Source organism: Puma concolor, chromosome A3 (genome assembly GCF_028749965.1).
Source record: "Puma concolor isolate L17-30 chromosome A3, mPumCon1.1.hap2, whole genome shotgun sequence".
Lineage (NCBI taxonomy): Eukaryota > Metazoa > Chordata > Mammalia > Carnivora > Felidae > Puma > Puma concolor.
This window is the reverse complement of record NC_141669.1, coordinates 26939940-26961734: the sequence shown is the minus strand read 5'-3', so window position 1 is coordinate 26961734 and position 21795 is coordinate 26939940. Positions and strand designations below refer to the sequence as shown.

Sequence of the window (21795 nt, the reverse complement as noted above, 5' to 3'; positions counted from 1 at the left end):
CACGAATGGCTGCCCCTTCTAGGGACAGTGACCTCTAGCACCCCACTCAGATGGCGTTCTTTCCCCAGGTGTAGAAGCTTCAAGTACCAAATCTCTCGAACTTTTCCTCACTGGAGAATGGTGTTTGTGTCATGATCAAAAATAGTGTCTCCAACCCTATGCCTATAAAATATTTACCATAACTTCTTTTAGTGCCTTTATGGTTTTAACTTCTTTGATGATGATGCTGATGATGACGGCAGCTACACTTAATAACACCTGCGTGCGCCAAGCACCGTCCCAAACCCTTTACGTATATTAACTTACTTAATCCTCACAACAATCCCCCTCTCATGACAGTGGAACAGAAAGTGATTAACTCCCCCAAGGTCACATGGCCGGTGATTGGCGGAGGCAGGCTGCAGGCCCAGAATCTATGCTGTCATCTACAACGTAATCCTGTTTCTCGAGGCATTTCAATCTAAATATTTTATCCATTTGAATTTATTTTGGTTTAAGCAGTGAAGCAGAGCTTTGGTTTGGGTCCCAAACGCTTGGCCAACCGTTCCAATACATATTGAAAATTCTATTTTTATCCCACAGATTTTAAAAATGTCATCTTTATCATGGACTAAATTCTCATACTTACTTGAGTCTGTTTCTGAATTCTCTGTTCTGTCACATTTCATTCCTGTGGCAGATGTTAACTCTTCATATAATAAGGGTATTATTAGCTTTTTATCTTTCCTATTTGTCACAAATATTCTGTCACATACTTTTAAAATGTAGTCATAAAAATTCAAGTTTTCTTTTATTGCTTTAAAGTTCAGAAAATTTGGGAAGTATCCACTTCTATTCCTGATTTTCTTATGAGATGAAAAAATACTGTGCGTACAGTTAGTCCATTTGGAATTCATTTGGTGTATCATAAAATAATCTATGTATATTGTTTAAGCCTGGATGCTTAGAGGGATTTCATTTTCATCAATATAAACAGCCCTGTAGCTCCTCACATCCTACCCAAACCAATGCCACACCACAGATGCCCCGCAATGACCTCTTAAGCCCTCGCCCACATCTCTTATCCATTTAGGTGATATGGAACTTCCATCTCATTCTCTCTCCTAGGCCTCTTTCTCACCTCCATCCCGGAACATGCCTAGGGGATGCAGCAAGCAGAGAATGAATTGGGGAGCCATCTCCAGTCCCTGAAGAAAGTTCCCGCTTCCTCACATGGAAGAACAGCGATTCCAGTGTACAAGCTGAAGAATCCCCACAAAGAGAAAAGCCTAATTATCCCTTTCTCCAACACTAGCCTTGGAGTCCTTGGCCAGGTCTCACCAAAACCTTGGCTGAGAGTACAAGGTGTTGGGCTTTTGAGTGCTGGAGGTCTTCAAAGCAGGAAGGAATGGGATTGCCTTCAGTCCAGGAGGGCTCCAGGCCAGGAATGAAGCCATTTTCCACCTCCCAGCTTGGCTACCTCCCTGCTCCACTTGGGAGCTCTTTAAAGAACTTGCTCTGTTTCCTGGCCTGATAACCCTGACCCTTGGCTTCCCCAAGCCTCAGTTATCACAGTGAGGTAGGCAGTTTAATATTTGGTGGTGTGGTTTTTTTTTCCCCCCTTCTTCAGGAAAAAAAAAAAAAAAAAAGTCTTAAGAGTGTGGAAAAGGCATGCACAGGCTTGAGGTTAAATAGGCCAGACTTTAAGCTTCAAGTCTTGGCTTTCCTACCACTTGTTAGTTATGAAACACCAGCCTTATTAGCTTACCTTACAGAGCCTCAGATACCTCAGCAAGCAAGGGGAGATAAAACCTACTTTACAGATATAATTTGTACAAAATATATCCATTCCCTCCCCTCTTTTCTCTCAGGTAATACCTAGCCACCACTCGCTGCAGGATTTGTTTGGCTGGCCAGCTGCCCCACTGCACATCAACATCACCTCCCCCCTTCCCAAAGAAAACACCACACGGAAATCCACACAAAGAACATCAGTATACAAGAACACACAGTACATGATTCTCTGTATCTGACATTTAAGAAAAAGCAAAATTGAACCATGCTGCAGAAATCAGAAAGCAGTTGCCTGGCTTGGGGGGAAAGGGTAGTGGTACAATTGACTAGAAAGGGACATAAAAGGACATCTGTGGTGACGAAAATGTTCCACACCTGTTTTGGGCGGTGGTTATGTAAGAACATATAAATGATCCAAATGCATCAACTAACACCCAAGATCTGTAAATTTTAATATATGTAAATTATACCCCAATTGAAAAAAAGTTTGTTCTGTATAGTTCACATACTCACTAATATAATGTGGAAATGTGATTTTTAACATAAGACATCCCATGGACTTCAAGATATGACACAAAGGAGAAAAACAGGCATACCTAAATGTGATTCCGGTCTTTGGATCCTACTAGCTACATGACTGGTCAACTTATGTAACTTCCCTGTGTTTCCTATTCATCCACTGTAAAATGGGAAATATTTAGTATCCACCTCAGATATTGAGTGCCCTATAACAGATAACCCATGTTAAGTGCCAGAAACATAGCAAGCACTTAATATATGTTAATCCTTTCCTCTTCCATTTATAAATAGCAAGTGGGGTGTAATACTGCAATACTTAAATTCTTTTCCCAAATGATTGGCCCAGTCATCAAAAAAGGAGGAGGAGGAAGAGAAGGAGAAAGAGGAGGAGAAAAAAGAAAAAAGAAAAAACTAGTAAATCAACATTAGAATTTACCCTGAGGAAAGCAGTATGGCTATACACAAGGCTTTATCTACAAGGGTACTGATGGCATTATTTACAATAATAAATACCTGGCAAACTGAAAAGAGACTAATTATGCAGGAATATGAAATTTTGCTTTATGGTAACTAAAAATATATATTCAAAATACATGAATATAAATATGTACTCTGATAGAAACGCATTCCTAAGTTTTACTAGTTTATGCATTAGTCAAAATTAGGGCACAGAGAGAAAAAGGAGAAAAGATACAGATACAACTCCTTCATTTATTACAAACAGTGAAAAATACAGAATAATTTGCAGCTAACTTACCCTGTGTCTGTATTAAAAGGAGTATAAATTTACACATGAACACACATATGCAACAGAAACAATTTAAATGACAAGTCACATTTACAAAGAAATAGAAAAAAATAAATTAAAAAAGTTTTAAAGCAAACTAAAATAGAATAAGGTCAAGTAGTGTCAAACATAAGAATATCAGAGTTTTTTTGAAAGACACCTGTTACCAAACTTGCAGAGTCAAAATAAGTAAAATTTTTTTTGCCAAGATAAAAATATTCCAGACAATCTATCAATTGTCTTGGTCCACGCTGACTGGTTATAATAAAGCATGATGACAGTCAGAAATATTCTATGAAGCTATATATGACTGAGCCCATCACTAGCCATCAAAACTTTCCTTCCATGATGATTACATCACTACAGAGTGATTCTACCCACACCTGCCAGACAATGAACATTGCCAGCAGCACTCCAAGGCACTTCTAAGGAAAGCTATTAACAGGTCCTGACACATTATCTCACTGTGGCTATTTCTCCATTATAAAGTGCTACAGATGATAATCTGACCTGAGCAAGTTGCTCCTTATATCTAGATGTTACGTTCTCAAGAATATGTCTCCAAATCCAAATGTAAAAATTAAGTTAACAGCTTTAAGATCTGACATCTTCAAAAATGTTATTCAAAGTGCTTTCTTTAGGGGTGGCTGGGTCGCTCAGTTTGTTAAGCGTCTGACTCTTGATTTCGGCTCACGTCATGATCTCATGGTCACGGGAATCAAACCCTGCATCAGACTTTGCGCTGAGAGAGTAGAGCCTGCTTGGGAGTCTCTCTCTCCCTCAATCTCTCTGCCCCTCCCCCGCCCAAGTGTGCACAAGCACATGCTCTCTCTCTCTAAATTAAATAAACATTAAAAAAAATAAGAATAAAAACTCAAAGGGCTTTGTTTACGAGCAATATTTCTCACAATATGCACGGTTCTTGGTGCTCCTGTGTGTGGCAGTGGGGCTACAGGAGGGAAGTCTCAGGAAGCCCAAAGCTGCCATTAATTGTTTCTAAAAACACTGAACTTTTATAGGAACTAATTTCAAACTCATTGAAATATTCATATACAGATGAAATACTACTGTACATTAGGAGTTGTGTTTCATATTCTGAATTTGAGGAACGAAGGAAGAATTAGAGGAAAAGAGATAAAATATCAGCTGGCCTCAAATTATTTAAAACTTACTTTAATTCCAGTGTGATTAACATACAGTGTTACACAGTTTCAGGTGTACAATACAATGATTCAACAGCCTCATATGTTACAGTGCTCATCAGGGATAAGTGTGCTCTTAATCCCCTTCCTCTATTTCACCCATCCTCCCACCCACCTCACCTCTCCTAACCATTGGTTCATTCTCTATAGGTAAGAGTGTTTTTTTATTTGTCTCTCTTTTTTTCCTTTGTTCAGTTGTTTTGTGAACAATGAGTGAGATCATACGGTATTTGTCTTTCTGTGACTGGCTTGTTTCACTTAGCATAATACATTCTAGCTCCATCCATGTTGCTGCAAATGGCAAGATTTCATTCTTTTTATGGCTGAGTAGTACTCCATTCTATATATATACACCACATCTTCTTTACCCATTCATCTATTGATGGACACTTGGGTTGCTTCCATAATTTAGCTGTTGTAAATAACGTTGCAATAAACATTGCTGCATGTATCCATTCAAATCAGCATTTTCGTATTCTTAGGGTAAATACCTGGTAGTGTGATAACTGGATCGTAGGCTAGTTCTTTTTTAAACTTTTTTTTTAATGTTTATTTATTTTTGAGAGAGAGAGACAGAGTGCGAGCAGGGGAGGGTCAAAGAAAGGGGGAGACACAGAATCTGACGCAGGCTCCAAGCTCTGAGCTGTCAGCACACAGCCCAGCGTGGGGCTCAAACCCACGAACCGCGAGATCATGCCCTGAGCTGAAGTCAGACGCTTAACCGACTGAGCCACCCAGGAGCCCCTCTTTTTTTAAACTTTTTTGAAGAACCTCCATACTGTTTTCCACAGTGGCTGTACCAGTTTGCATTCCCACCAACAGTGCACGAGGGGTCCTTTTTCTCCGTATCCTTGCCTTGTTGTTTAGCTGGCCATAAATTTAAACTAAATGCTAATAATTTTCTCCAGAAAGCCAAAAGATTTTCACTTAAATTCAGGATTAGAATATTTTAAATGAAATATTTTAAATGAAAATCAGAACATGATTTTTCCGTGGGTACAAATTCCTAATAATTAGATTTGCTGGAAGGAGTGAAAAGCTCCACGATCACCAAAGTATGTTTGAAAAATCTAAGATAAAACTTCAATCAAAGCATCTCACGGGTGCCTGGGTGGCTCCATCAGTTAAGTGGCTGACTTTGGCTCAGGTCATGATCTCATGGTTCGTGAGTTCGAGCCCTGCATCAGGCTCTGTGCTGACAGCTCAGAGCCTGGAACCTGCTGCAGATTCTGTGTTTCCCTCTCTCTCTGCCCCTCCCCTGCTCACACTCTATCTTGATCTGTCTCTCCAAAATAAATAAAAATTAAAAAAAAAATTTTTTTTAAAGCATCTCAATTTGTGTCAGGAAAAGTTTCAGGTTTTTTTTTTTTTAAGACTTTTTTTTTCCTTTTCTGAAAAATGCTCAAAATGTATCTCTACGCATTCAGAATTGAGGCTAGTTAACTTGAAGGGGAAAAAAAGTAATCCTTTGTTATACATTAAGCTTTGTTTCTTCTTTAATTCTTCAGTAAAAACTTAAGAAGAATACATTTTTACTTCAAAATGAATGGTATTGACTGAGAATTGCCCAGAATTCCCCAGAATAAAAAACTATTATGTGAGTCTCTTTATTCTTTCTTACAGGAGGTTCCCAAAGATTTATGAGCATGTATTCTTACAATTCCAATGAACTGGATTCAGTATACAACAAGCCAAATCAACAAATGAAAGTTTTATCTTCAGAATCGACTAACTAAACTCAGATTATTTTTGCCAGTTTTCTCCTTGGTATTTGCTACTGTGACTACCAGTATATTATTCTAAATGTCACCTCTCTCCCCACACTGTTACCCATACTCAAATACAGCAGTATTACTCTAGACATGTGCAAGAATTTTTTCCCTCCCAAGAGAGAAGAGAGAAGGACATTCCTAGGCTAGGAGTCGTAGAGGAACCGTAGGGACAGAAGAAAAACTTAAGTAAGATTCTCCAGCAAGTTTCCGGCTAATTTAATTGCAGGAGACTGGAATGATCAAGGCTGAACCTACTTTTCTCTACATCGTCATCTTCAGTAAAGCAACTGTTTCATTTTTGTCTTGCCTTTCTTTCGGAATACAGGCCTGCCAGGGACGGGAGAGCTAGACAATCTGGCATACTGATACACCTAAGTCAACGAAAATCAGCAATATCCTGGTGACTCGATAACTCTTTATGAGGTGGAAGTAACAGCTTTTGAGAACAATTTTTGAACAGTTATTTTGTTTGATTATCATTAGTTCCCTTAAAACAAGGGGGAAGACACATACGTATGTTGCAGAGTCCAACACACAAAACTACCCCATAAGGCTGTGCTGAGAACTGAGTTAATCCATGTCAAGTGCTTCGAAGGGTGTCTGACAATAAGCCCCCAATAAAGGTTAGTTATTATTCCTCTACCATGTCCCACTTTGACCTGCTTTATGTGCCTTGGGAAGCACAGGAAAATAAGTGAGAGATAAAAGAGAAAAGTACCCCTCACTTCGATGCTTAGGTACTATAACCCACCCAAGTCCATCTCTCACAGAAGGAGACCGGCCTAGACCTAGCCAGTTGGGCTCGTTACATAAAACCAACTCCAAGGGTGCCGAGCATAGACGAGTGATCAGGATTTTCTCGGGAAAATCCAAAAAGCCAGTCTGGTAAGTCAATTACTACAATCCTTAGCAGATATGAAGGATTGCCATGAGTTAAAATATGGATTTGGAAGGGAAATCCCACTTGCATCCAAAAGAAAAGCAGATCAGTTAGAAGTTGGAGGCACGTGATGGAAGATTAATGGCATCGGACTGGCCAAGGAGCCAATTCTAAGACAATTCAGGGAGACGTGACATCTCCAGCAGCAACAGCAGCAGGACAGGAGAGCAGGTTGACAACCGGAGAAGCAACCCTTCTAGTCCAGGCAGGAGCGGGGCTTCACGCTCCTTTCCAACCCATGGTGGTTTATCCCGCCGAGCCCACGGGACTGCTCTACAGGCCCTTCCTGCTCTGACAGTTTGTAATTCTAAAGAATGCTGGAATTGAGCCAGCGGTGGTGTCTAAATGAGGAGTGTTGGATTTGAATGTCTGATGCACAGTTTTTAATGTGAAAGAAAAAAACACACAGAATTTATTTCAAGTATAAATTGGAATGAAATACCAATGTAAATTATTTACCTTCTCCCTGAGATTTTAGGAACAGCTTACACAATGCTTTCTAGTGAAGAAAGATCTTTGAAAAAATTACAGTTGAAGTAAACCAGAGATAAGTACTTTGGAATCTCTGCCCCATCCCAGTGGTTTGGTGACATATCGAGATCTGTTCACAGCCTCATCGGTGCCCTTTATCAACAGGCTAAGTGTAGAAGAAAAAGAGCTGCCTCAACAGAGAACGTCAGCTCTGTCAACAGGACACATATTAGGCTGCCAGGGAACCATGCAAACAGATTTGCTAGGGCTCCATTCCTCTCCAGGATGGAACATTCTGCCATGCCTCCATTCACATTTCAGTTGATCCATAAAATTCAAGTCCCTTCTTTCTATAATGGAAGGTCAGTGTACAATATTTAGCAAGGACAAAAAAAAGTGTAAGAAGAAGAAAACTATTTCAAAGGGGTTGACATACATCCTGGAAGTAGGTATGTTTCTACTCAAAGCCAAAAGACCTTTCAAGTGAACGGCCTAGAACCTGAGCCTTAAAGGAACTTGGCTGAGCCTGCGAGACCATACATACATCAAGGGCTGGGGCTATAAGACAGGGCCCGTATAAGGTAAATTTCAGAACAGCTGGAGTACAGATAATAGGTCATAAAAATAGAGAGGTATTATCACACATTAGAAGTTACTTCTGGTTTTTTCATAATTCCAGCTTCAACATTTTAAATAGCATGTACCGATTCATGCAAAGTATTGTATTTTCAAGCCCCCTGACTTTGTAACCCACAGGCTCCTGCACAGCCCTGTCTTTATACAGTCTTGACCTACAATTAAACCACAAGATCTTGTATATGTCATCTTGCTGGGTGACAAACACAGTGGCTTCAAGTTTCCCATATTTTCTGAAAGGATCTAGTGTTTTTTGTACAGTGTTAGAGTCAACCATTCTGACTGCATCTCACCAAGAGGACAATTTCACTAAACACTGCAAAGAAAATGTTAGGCTTCATTTCTATATTGTTCAAAACATCTGCAAGTGGGCAGTAAATGCTTGTCCAATGAGGGAACACATGAGAATGGGACTTGCTCCAGCTATTACACTGAGATAACCAAAGCAGTAAATCACACAAACATCATTCTATTTCATTCTGCAAGCCCACTGTATATACATAAACCACATGACAGATTTCCTTAACTGAGTCACGGTAACATTCAGTCTGTGACTGAACAAACATATTTGACACTGGAATGCCAGAATACGTAATGAAGAATATTCAGCTAGAGAAAAAAACACTCGTTTTATACGTTACATGTGTTCAACACAATTTTCCTATGTATAGCCAAGGAAACAGTTTATATCATTCAGATGATTCTGGTCACCAATCCTGACGTGTATGCGTACGTGCGCACATGCAAGCACATGTGCACACATACGTGTAGGCCGGGGAGTTCCCCACACTACAAACTCAATTCTGACACGATCTACCTGGAGAGAACAGCAGATTCCACAGATTGAGGTCTGAGTCCTATACAAGCGCCGACCCCTCCTGCTCCCCACCTCCAATGCCAGTTCCAAGTCTCGGTCATCACCTGTGCTTTATAAGTGGTTTCAACAATGCCCTCCTTGGGTTGGGTTAGTTTGTTAGAGCAGTTCAAAGAACTCCAAGAAACATTTTACTTACTAGATTACTGGTTTATTTTGAAAAGATGCAACTCAGAAACAGCCAGATGGAAGAGGTGCGTAGGGCAAAATATGTGGGAAAAGGCATGGTGCTTCCATGCTCTCTCAGGGTGTACCATTCTCCCTGCACCTCCATGTGTTCACCAAGCCAGAAGCTCTTCAAACCATATACTTCTGGGTTTTTACAGGAACTTAATCACAAAGACAAATTGATTAAATCACTGGCCATTGGTGATTGAGTTCAATCTCCAAACCCTCTTCCCTCCTAGGAGGTCATGGAGAAAGGGGGAATGGAGGTTATGGGACTAAAAGTCCCAACCCTCTAATCACATGACTGACTCCCTGGCAACCAACCCCATCCTTAAGGTGCTTTCCAAAAGTCACCTCATTAGCTCAACAAAAGACACCTTTATGGCTGTCATCACTTAGGAAATTCCAAAGGTTTTTGGAGCTCTGTGCCAGAAACCAGAACCAAAACCAAATACATATTTAGTCAATATCACAATCATATAATCAAGCATTAACATCAATCACAAGTTGAAAAGTCAAAATATGAATGTCTTACCTGAACATCTTTGTATTTGTCTCGTAAGTCCAAGAGCCGGTGATAAGCTTTAATGGCTTCTGAAAATTCCCCAACATCAGTGCTAGTGAGAATGTAGTTTTCCCAGATTTGCCAATGTTCATAGTTGCACTTGAGGGCTTCTTGTAAAGTCCTAAAAGCTTTTACTCTATTAAAGACCAGATTTTAAAGAGAATAATAATGAATAATCATACCTAAATAAACTATGTAACTTAATGTATAAAATGTTAATGTGGACTTTCTGTCAGTCCTTAGTCATTCATGTTAGTAGACAGAATTTGAGACCCAAACAACCTCAAACCACCTCAAATTGGCCTACAAATTTTCTTTAATTTAAAAGGAGCAAGAAATTGCAAAACAAAACAGGTAGAAATGCAACAAGGAAAGGGAGATGTAAATAAAAAGCAACTGGAAATTTGGAATTGAAAGAGACATTAAAACAAATTTAAAAAACCCTCAATAGCTGACAAAAAACTAGAATGTACACAAAGAGAGAACTGATGAACTAACTGGAAGACAACAGTGAGAAATCTACATGGAATTCAGATTAAAAAATAAAAGAGTAATAAAGAGAAGAGAGAATGAGATGTAAGGTTCAAATATACATTTGATAGACATGGCAGAGTAAACGATAGATGCAGAAAATGTCAGGACACAATATTCGAAAAGATAATAGTTGAGAATTTTCCAGAACTGAACAAAGACCTAAATTCTATGATCAAAAGTATACTTTTGTACCGAACATTATAAATAAAGATAAACCAACACCTAGGTATACTGTACAAAATTTCAAAACATAAAGATAACTCCAGGGGCGCCTGGGTAGCTCAGTCAATTGAGCATTGGACTCTTGATTTCAGCTCGGGTCATGATCCCAGGGTCATGAGATGGACCCTCACATTAGGCTCCACACTGAGCGTGGAGCCTGCTTAAGATTCTCTCTCTCTCCCTCTGTCCCTCTCCCCTGCTTGCATGCTCTCTCTCTCTCTCTAAAATAAAAAAATAAATAAAATAAAAACTAAAAAATTAAGTAAAAATTTAAAAGGATAATCCTAAAACCTAAAAAAGCATGACAATGAGAGAATAGCAGATATTTCATTAGCAACAAAAGATGTAGAAGACAACAGAATAAAGCACTGCATGAAAATAATTGTCATGCCCCAAATTTTACAACCAGCTAAACTTACCACTCAAAAATAAGTGCAAAATCGAACACTTTCAGATGTACAAAGACTAAGAAAGTTTACACCTTCTGCCCCTATCTTATAAGAACCAGTAAAGGACCTTCTCTTACAAAAATAAAAGGGAATTCAGCCAGAAAGAAAGGGATACAATAAATGATCAATGGTGAGAAAAGAAGGTGATGAAATCTGTCATTACATTTAACTATTATTGAGAACAAAAATTACTAGTTGTTTGTGTAAAAAAAGTGAAACTGAAAGTATACAGACTATATTTTCTGAAATTAAATAAGAAATCAATACTAAATAGCTTAAAAAATATATGCCTGGAAACTTAACGATGCACGTCTAATAAAAAAGGAAACCACGGCAAGGGGAAAAAGAAACTCGTATCAGAAAGTACAAAATATTTACGGGTGCTGGGTGCCTCAGTCGGTTAAGTGTCTGACTTTGGGTCAAGTCATGATCTATTGGGGTCACTTCTGTCAAAAATAAATCACCAAGGAGCTCCTGGGTGGCTCAGTCAGTTAAGCATCCGACTTTGGCTCAGGTCATGATCTCACAGTTTGTGAGTTCAAGTCCCGCATGTGGCTTTGTGCTGACAACTCGGAGCCTGGAGCCTGCAGCCTGCTTTGGATTCTAGGTCTCCCTCTCTCTCTCTGCCCCTCCCTCACACGTGCTGTCTCTCTCTCTGCCTCTCTCTCTCTCAAAAATAATTTTTTTAAAATTCATCAAGAAAGTACAAAATACTTTGAACTTAATGAAAATTACTATTTATCACCATCTGCAGGATATAGCTGAAGCAGTATGTAGCACGAAATTTATGATCTTAAATGCATTTATTACAAAAAATGACATAATTAGTGAAAACATTCAACTTAATATGGTAGAAAATACCAAATAAACTTAAGAAAGAAGAAAATGATAAGAAAGTAAATACAAAGAAAAACCAGAGGGCACCTAGCTGGCTCAGTTGGTGGAGCATGTGAGTCTCGATTTCGATGTTGTGAGTTTGAGCCCCACATTGGGTGTAGAGATTACTAAAAAATAAAATCTTTAAAAAAAAACAAAACAAAAAAAAAACCCAAAAACCAAAAGTAGAAATGATTAACAAAACCAAAAGATGGCTCTTTGAAAAAAATAAAGTAAAACAGACAAATGTCTAACTAAATTCCATTTAGAATAAAAGAAAATGGCACAAATAAGATTAATAATTTTTTGAAAAAAAATCATAAAGAGAATGCTATGAACAAATAAAGATGAGCTAAAGAAATAGCCAAATAAATCAATTAAAGTTAAAAAAAAAAGGCTAGGCAGTTTTACAGAAACGGTATAGCAAACCATAAAGTAATCCTTGTCTTATATAAGCCACTTCAGAAAAGAGAAAAAGACTATTAAAAACTTGATACTGACAAGGAAATCAACAGAACTTCATTTCACCTATTCGAAATGTTAAACATCTCATCCAACAAAAAGATTCTTAGGCTTTACTCTCCTGGCTGGATAACACTCTGGTTCCTTTATGGATCATAAATGTTTTACTGGACAGTTACAGTAACCTCCTTCAAATGTATGCTACCAATCTCCTTTTCCAAAGCCATTTTGAGTTTGTTCATTTAAGACTACAAGGTCCACCTCCCTTTCCTTGCTGAGCCCCACAGTGTTTCAACAAGACATCTCCTCCTTGATGACTTCAAGGCAAATTCTGGAAGGGATAATGGAGGTTCTTCTGGTCATCCCAGGCCACTGCCCTGAGAATCACTCCCTGAAGCATTTGAAAAGAAGTATGGCCATGTCATAACAATTTACCTAGAGGTGTTATGGAACAGACTGACTGGCTTATCTCTTGGACCACTAACCTTCATAGTTAAAAATGAAGGTACCCTTGCTGTAACACTTCTTCAAATTCAGCCTTAAACTGTTTGGGGAGGATGTGTGTATGTGTGTATGTGTCTTTTTTCCTTTCTCTGTTCTACTCCCAGAGCCCACCTCCCATGTGGCAGCAACTGCCTTCAACAGTGGCGGACCACGCCTGGGGTTCTCCCATCCGTGTGGGGCTGGGTGAGGTCATCTTGCCGGAAAAGAACTCAACAGGTAGCAACCTAGGCAGGAGGATTATCCCTTCTCCTGCATGTCTTCTGGTCCTCTAACCTCAATTTCCAGGTCTCAACGTTTTTGCTATGAATTCTTTTCTAGTAAGTATGGCTTCTTCACAAAGGTCTTCAGTTCAGGATTCACTTATTAAGCCCAGAGTGGTTGTGACATTGCACTGTAAAAGTTATACAGGGGCACCTGGGTGGCTCAGTCAGTTAAGCGTCTGACTTCAGCTCAGGTCATGATCTCATGGTCTGTGAGTTCGAGCCCCACGTCGGGCTCTGTGCTGGCAGCTCATAGCCTGGATCCTGCTTTGGATTCTATGTCTTTCTTTCTCCCTCTCTCTCCCTCCCTCCCTCCCTCTCTCCCTCCCCCACTCACGCTCTGTCTCAAAGAAAAAAAAATGAATAAACATAAAAAAAATTTTTTTTCAAGTTATACAGAAAGATGGAAGATTTTCCCAAAGGACATGATGTCTAGGTAACCAGATGAAACAGCAAAAAGAGCACATTAGTGAAGAACCCCAAGAGAGGAAAGGGGCAGATGACATGGTTTGAAGGGTTCCTTTTAGGCATGGATAGAATTCTTTTGAGAGGAGCGGTCATAATTTACCCCTGAAGTAACAATCTCATGAGTCAAAAATGAGCTACGTCTGGAACAGCAGCAAAGAAAGGAAAGAGCAAAAAGGCAACAATAAAGCAGTGATTCACCTCTGACCTTACAACCCCACTTTTACACAAAAACCTATTTACGGAGGTGCAGGAAGACAAGAAAGTGTCCAAAAGAAGTCAAACAATGTGAGGAACCCCTACAAGAAAAAGAGGAATGCTCAGGGCTAGTGGGCTGAAGAGAAGGTACATACAAGAGCCTCACTACATACAAAATTATCAGGGTTACCAGAAAAAACTACTGAGATCACTCTACAACTATGACAGGGATTTCCCCTGCCCTTGCTTTAAACCAAAAGGGTCCCCAGGGAATTTTAACACAATCAGTGGCAATCAAGAACATAGTATTATTTTCCGAAGACAGCGGTAGAAAAAACAGTACTTTATTTATGTAGTTTGTCATCCAAGGGCAGCAGAAGCATTTCATGATCTCTATGTAATGTGGATTTAATGATATCTTCAGAAGTGTCTTGTGAATCCACAAAGAAAAATTAAATTAAGCTTGAAAATAAGGCCAAATGAAAATGGAAATAGATCCATCCTTTCCTTCACTAACTAGTAAACTCTGGCAACAGCAACCCTGTCTCTTCCCTTTCCTTGGCTTTCTGTGGCCAGTCAATAAGGCCATTTGGTTGTCCCCTTTATAAACTGGCATCGGCCCCTTCTTTTTCCAGGCTAGTTATCTCCTGCCTGGACTGTTACAACAGCTGTCTCCTGATTGGGTTCCCAGCCCCCAGTTTCCTCTCTAGTCTGTCTCACACTGCCACCAGATAAATCTTCCCCAAAAGCTTCTTTCTTCATGAACTTCCCTCCCCCCGCCCCCCCGAAATCTCTGGCTTCCTACTGCCAACAGGATAGTCTCAACTTGTTAGTCAAATCATCGGAACACACTGCCATTTGACGCCAACCTTCCCTCTCCCTAGAGACCTCACTATAATCTATAGTTGGTATAGTTTACTTGTTCTGCATATGATCACATTTCTCTTGCCTGAGAGGCTTTCCTCTGTCCATCTACCCATTCTTCAAATTTTAGCTTGAGTCCAACATTCTCTCAGAAGTGTTCCTGAACCAGGACCATAATCATTTTCTCTTCTGAGACCTACAGAGAGTGCCTGGCATAGAATGAGTGTTCTAGGGGCGCTTGGGGGGCTGTCAGCTAAGAGATGGATTCTAGACTTCAGCTCGGATCAGGATCTCACAGTTCATGAGTTTGAGCCCCACATCGGTGCAGCCTGCTTGGTATTCTGTCTCCCTCTCTCTCTGCCACTCCCCCACTTTCTCTCTATATCTCTACCAAAATAAATAAAAATAAACTTAAAAAAGAATGAGTGTTCCACGAATGTCACTATTATTATAGCTCTTTGGTTTTTTTTTAATTTTTTTTAATGTTTATTTATTACTGAGAGAGAGAGCGCGCATGAGTGGGGGAGGGGCAAAGAGAGAGGGAGACACAGAATCTGAAGCAGGCTCCAAGCTTCAAGATGACAGCACAGAGCCTGACGTGGGGCTTGAACTCACAAACCACAAGATCGTGATCTGAGCCGAAGTCGGACGTTTAACCAACTGAGCCACCCAGGTGCCCCTATTATAGCTCTCTTTGTATTTCCCATTTGATATTTACAATATACTACTTCTTTAAAAAATTTTTTAATGTTTATTTATTTTTGAGAGAGACAAAGAGCGTGAGCAAGGAAGGGGGAGGAGCAGAGAAAGAGGGAGACACAGATTCCGAAGCAGGATCCAGGGTCTGAGCTGTCAGGACACAGCCCGACTCAGGGCTCAAACTCACAAATGCGAGATCATGACCTGAGCAGAAGTCAGACGCTTAACTAAGCCACCCAGGTGCCCCTACCACATACTAGTTCTAATGCTAATCAATTTTTAAAATAATACAGTGATATTTTATTTTTTCAATCTATAATTCCTGAAGACATTGGTTCATACTTCTATTTCTCAGTAATATCTAGTACACATCAAGCAATTGATACGAATCTATCAATGAAGTTGACCGACTAAAGGCATGCTTACTTTTATCATACAATGAAATTTAGGATGTAAAACTTCAGTATCAAATAAAGATTCCAAATAATATTTCTTTTTTTATTACATGGTAAGTGTTTGCACGAAATAAGCTACGTTTAGAATTCAAATGGCTATATTAAGTCATTCTAATTCAAAGACATGGATGGGCAAGAGGAAAAGAAGGAAGGCACAACGTTCAATGTTCAGTGAAAGAAAATCTCATTTGTTAAAAAAATTTTTTTTAAACTCACTCATTTTGGAAACTGAGTTCTTCATATTTGTCTCATGTACTTACTTTTGTTTCAATCGGATATAGGAAGTTGACAAATTGTTCCAAGCTTCAGCATTCTGAAACGATTGGGAATCCAGTTATACACCACTCTCATTTCGGCAAAATAACTACTACCACCCAAAGTAGAACATATTTTCCGAGTCCAAGAGGTGCTCTTTACAATCAGACTTGTCAATAAGGAATGTTCAAGTTGTAGGAGAAAATTCAATGAATTAAACTTCACTTGTATAATTTCAAACAAAAATGGTCAGCAAATCGACACAACTCTTTCAGCACTAATTTGGAACTTAGCTAAGATTTTATTTACAAATTTAGATTTCCAAAATAACTGGACAATTTGCAACATAATTTACATAATATTTAGATTTATTACAAATCCAAGGCTATGCAGAATATTGTTTTTCATACCTTTTAAAATATTTACTGATTTTTTAGAGAGAGAGCATGAGTGGGGGAGGTAGAGACAGAGGGGGGGATAGAGGGTCCGAAGTGGGCTCCGTGCTGGTAGCTTGCAGCCCCGATGTGGGGCTTGAACTCACGAACCATGAGATCATGACCTAAGCCAAAGTTGGATGCTCAACGGACTGAGCCACCCAGGCGCCCCTGCTTTTCGTATATTGAAAGGCTTTGCTATTTATTTTACCATCATCCTTCATCAGATAGGAGAATAAAGGAGTATGTGTTCTCCAGTGTTATTCCTACATATTTCATCAATCAAACATATTTCTTTCCCTATTCCTCTGTGCAATGACAAAAAAAATTAAAGCCATCGCACGAATGTTGATTCTAACAAGAACGATATGAATTATGCTTGTTCCTCTTTGTTGAGCTTTTTACAAAATATACAGCGTATAGTTTTCAGGTTCCAAATGTATGATTTAAAAATCAAGTGGCAATGGACCTCTGCTTGCAGACATAGCACAGTTAGTACCAGACTAGCCTTGTTACCATAAAAAGCTACAAACTGGACAAAATTTAGGAAACAACTGTTTCTGAGAAGTTGGACAACAAGCAGCAAGGAACTGTCACCCTTAAGAGAAGGTAAACTGAGATGTCTCAACAATCAACCTACACCTCCATCTAGAGGCACTTTCAGGACTGCAGCACAGGGAGGAAAAAAATCAAACGAAGCAAGTCTTACTGAGATTAAGAAAAAGAGATCAAAGGCTCCTGGGTGGCTCAGTTGGTTAAGCAACCAACTCAGCTGGTTAAGCATCTTGATTTCAGCTCAGGTCATGATCTCAAGGTTGTGAGATGGAGCCCCATGTTGGGCTCCACACTAAGCAAGGAACCTGCTTGAGTCTCTCTCTCTCTCTTTCTCTCTCTCTCTCTCTGCTTCCCTGATCATGCACACATGTACATTCGCTCTCTCTCACTCGAGAAAAAAAAAGATTAGAGTTCAGGGCTCAAATGTTGGCTAGAATTTGCAGGGCAAAAAAAAACAAAAAACAAAACAAAAAACAAAAAACAAAAACAGGGAAATGAGATCCGTGCAGAGAATAAGCTTCAGAAATCTCAATAAGTATCTCTGTGGGTCCTTGGCTGAATGTTAAGATATACGTGTTCAGGGCAAAACTTCTTGAGGCCAAGCAGAGAACAACTGCCAGAGAGCTGTGAGCTGAACAGACATTCTGGAGGCCACACAATGCTAGGAGCTGTTCAAGTTCCAACCAACCAGAGTGGAGAACTGTTATTGATCACACATGGGATTAAGGTCAGCCACCAAAAGCTTACACCTCAGAGAAGCGTGATTACAACCCCAGAATAAGGACAATGCAACACCCACCCTAACAAAGCTTAAAATAAAGATGATCCACAAGTAAATTAGACAAATGCCAAAATAAAGTTCTACCTTCCTTGAGGGAAAACAACAAAACCCAGGAACTCAACAACACAGCATCCATGGTGTGTAGGATACAATTAAAACTCTTGACAGACGTGCGAACGAGCAAGAAAATTCATCCACAGCTGAAGGAAAAATTAGTAGAAACAGAAATGAAAGAGATGTAGGAATAACCAAAGACTTCAAAATAGTTGTTCTTAATATGAAGATTTGAAGAAGACATGAACACAGTAAGGGAACAACTTGGGAGTCTCAGAAACATGAAAACTGTAAAAAGGACTAAAGAAAACACATTATCTGAAATGATGCATAGCCTTCTTAAATTGAGAAATAAGTGCTATATAACACTGTCTCATTTTTAGGTGTGTAATATGATGATTTGATACATTTATATACTATAAAATTATCACTGTAATAAGTTTAGTCAACATCCACCAACCACATAAGGTGTGATGAGTTTAATAAACAGATTTAACAGCAGATTGGACATAAATGTCAGAGCTAAAAGAATAAAACTCTTAGAAGAAAAGATAGGGGTAAATCTTCATGACCTTAAATCTGGCAATGGATTCTTACATATGACCCCAAACACATGAGCAATAAGAGAAAAAAACAGATAAGTTGGGGCTCATCTAAACTAAAAACTGTTGTATCTCAAAAGACACCATCGAGAAAGTGAAAAACAGGTACAGAATGGGAGAAAATATTTGCAAATCATATATCTGATATGGGTCTTGTATCTAGGATGTATAAAGAACACCTACAACTCAACAATAAAAAGACAACTAACCCAATTTAAAACTGGGCAAAGGATGTCAACAAACAAATATTTTTTTTTTTTAATTTTTTTTTCAACGTTTTTTATTTATTTTTGGGACAGAGAGAGACAGAGCATGAACGGGGGAGGGGCAGAGAGAGGGGGAGACACAGAATCAGAAACAGGCTCCAGGCTCTGAGCCATCAGCCCAGAGCCTGACGCGGGGCTCGAACTCACAGACCGCGAGATCATGACCTGGCTGAAGTCGGACGCTTAACCGACTGCGCCACCCAGGCGCCCCTGCATATTTTTCCAAAGATGAATGGACACAAATGGCCAATAAGCATATGGAAAGATGCTCAACATCACTAGCCATCAGGGAAATGGAAAATGAAGCCACAACAAGATCCCACCTCCAAGGATGACTAGAATCAACAAGACAGATAATAACAAGAGCTACCAAAGTGTGGAGAAACGGGAACCCCCATACATTGCTGGTGGGGATGTAAAATGGTGATTTAGAAAACAGTCTGACAGTTTCTCAAAATTTTGAACACAAAGCTAACATACCCAGTAACTCTACTAGTAGGCACATTACCTAAGAGAAATAGAATCATATATCTGTGATTCTATTTATTTACACAAAAATCTATTTATTTACACAAAATGAATCTATAAATCTATTTTCACAAAAACTGTAAATGACTATTAAAATAGCCAAAAAATGTAAACAATTCAAATGTCCAACAATGGAAGAGTAAGTAACATGATATGCCCATATAACGGACTATTAGTTGGCCGTAAAACGGAAAGAAGTACTGATGTGTGCAACAACGTGGGTGAACTGGGAAAACACTGATCAAAGTGAAAGAGGCCACAAGAGACCGCATAGCATAGGATTCCATGTATAGGAAGTGTCCGGAACAGGCAAAGCCACATTAGTGGTTGCCTGGGGCATGGCGTGGAGGGTAATGAGTGGAAGGTGTTTGGAAGAAATGAGGAATGACTACTAATGAGTACAGGGGGGTTCTTTTTATGATAATAAGAATGTTCTAAAATTGATCGTGGTGACAGTCACACAATGCTGAATATACCAAGAAATCACTGAATTTTACCTTTGAATGGAGGACCTACATGACATGTGAATTATTTATCAACTCAGTGAAACTATTAACTATTAAAGGACTGTAAACTAAAAGGACTTTCTAATAATGCAATGAACATAGGCAGCACATGTTACTGAATGATAGAATAGATGCGACGTTTTGCTATGTACTTAAGTATAATTTTAACTAAAAAACTGTTGTATCAAACTTATTTTCCATGAATAAGTTAGTTATTATAAGAAAAAACTTATTTCCAGATTTATAAATAATTTACCTTAATGTGTGACTTTCTGTCAAAGGTATATTTTCCTCCAATTGGTTTTCTTTTTATTTTAACATAAAATAATAAAATTTTGAATTTTTTTCCATCTTTTATCTTTTTTTTTTTTATTGTGATAAGAACCCTTAACATGAGATCTACCCTCTCTCCAAAATTGTAAGTACACAACACAGTACTGTTAACCACTGGCACAATGTTGAACAGCAGATCTCTAGAATCTATTCATTCTGTATAACTGAAACTGTGTACCCACAGGAAATTACTGAGCTATAGTACAATTCAAGTAACTCAGAGAATATCCCAGAGCTGTGAGAAGAGGAGGAGACCCAACAAACTCACATCGGGTTCTAGAGTCACACAGCGCTGAAATGCCTTCGCCGAACCTGCATAGTCTTCCAAGGCCAAACAGGCACAGCCAAGAGAAAACCACACCCCGAGCTGCAAAGACAAAAAAGCCAAAGTCATGCAAGCACATACAGACATCTATAGGATATTTACCTGACATTTTACATTAGTTTCAATGTATGAAATTTAGTAACAGAGGTGAATTTCTTCATAGAGTTTTCTTTTTTTTTTTTTAATTTTGTTTTTCAACGTTTTTATTTATTTTTGGGACAGAGAGAGACAGAGCATGAACGGGTGAGGGGCAGAGAGAGAGGAAGACACAGAATCGGAAACAGGCTCCAGGCTCTGAGTGGTCAGCACAGAGCCCGACGCGGGGCTCAAACTCACGGACCACGAGATCATGCCCTGGCTGAAGTCGGACGCTTAACCAACTGCGCCACCCAGGCGCCACTCTTCATAGAGTTTTCAAAGCTAACACAACACCAAAAGCATGTGCAATATCACTGCATGTCTTTTGCTGAGAAACACCATTCTTTGTGTTAACCAAACGCCATAAATGCAATCAAGAGCTCTGTCTATAAACCCTGATAGTACCAATTTGGGATTAATCTAACATTTTTAGTGAGTATCAACTATGTCAAAAGTTTACAAAGTATTGGGGCCCCTGGGTGGTTCAGTTGGTTAAGCGTCCGACTTTGGCTCAGGTCATAAGTTGGGGCTCATAGCCCGTTGAGTTAGAGCCCTGCATCAGGCTCTGCACTAATAGCTCAGAGCCTGGAGCCTGCTTCAGATTCTGTGTCTCCTTCTCTCTCTGCTCCTCCTCCGCTAGCATTCTCTCTCTCAAAAATAAAATAGAAACATAAAAAAAAATTTTTTAAGTATACAAAATATCAGAAAATTCACAACTGATAAATATACAACAAACTTGAGAGGGGAAAAAAAAAAACCCAAAAAACTCTTGCTTTCATCTTCAAGTTAGACCACAAACAATTCTGCAGTTTAAACAAAAGTAACTGCTCTACCATGTATCTGCTTGGGCATGCCTGAAAATAATGTAGAAAAAGCAGGCTGAGAATCTGGATTACCAAATAGTCATTCAAAATGGAAAGCCTGACTTAAGTCAGTAAGATGTATGAGCACAGAGATTTCAAAAGAAAAAAAAAAAAAAAACAGGTGAATTAGGAAGTAGCTATTGAAATTACAAAAGAATTCTTCGTATCACAGGGCTTCCTTAAAATTCAATAGCCTCTATCAAAAGGAAGATAAAACTGATAAAAATTTCAATGAAATTGGTCAGAAATGCAGCTGTTTCAAGGCAAGTTTGCTTTTCTTCTGGATACGGTCAGTAAGGGCAGCAGCAGAATGTAGCCTATTCGGTTCACGGACTCCCAGGACAAAGGCAGGGAGCAGGCAGACAGGTCTGGTGGCACCCTTCAGGGTGGGAAAGGAAATCAGGTGCTCTGTTATCTGCCTGTAGCCTTCCAAAGAGACAGCGCAGGAGGCGCCCCCACA

General features: G+C 39.3%; 1 protein-coding gene across 3 annotated transcripts in view; it reads right to left on the bottom strand.

Annotated features, from left to right (window-relative positions):
- TTC27 (tetratricopeptide repeat domain 27) overlaps positions 1 to 21795 on the bottom strand; it is a 188365-nt gene that overhangs the window by 20977 nt on the left and 145593 nt on the right. For 2 of the 3 annotated variants that reach the window (XM_086700346.1, XM_025927411.2), the window contains exons 14-16: positions 20278 to 20376; positions 15956 to 16008; positions 9678 to 9843 (exon numbers count right to left, since the gene is read on the bottom strand). In XM_086700346.1, coding sequence (XP_086556472.1) covers positions 9678 to 9843; positions 15956 to 16008; positions 20278 to 20376 — 318 coding nt within the window. The remainder of the gene's footprint in view (positions 1 to 9677; positions 9844 to 15955; positions 16009 to 20277; positions 20377 to 21795) is intronic. The other variant, XM_086700347.1, reaches the window with a different exon arrangement.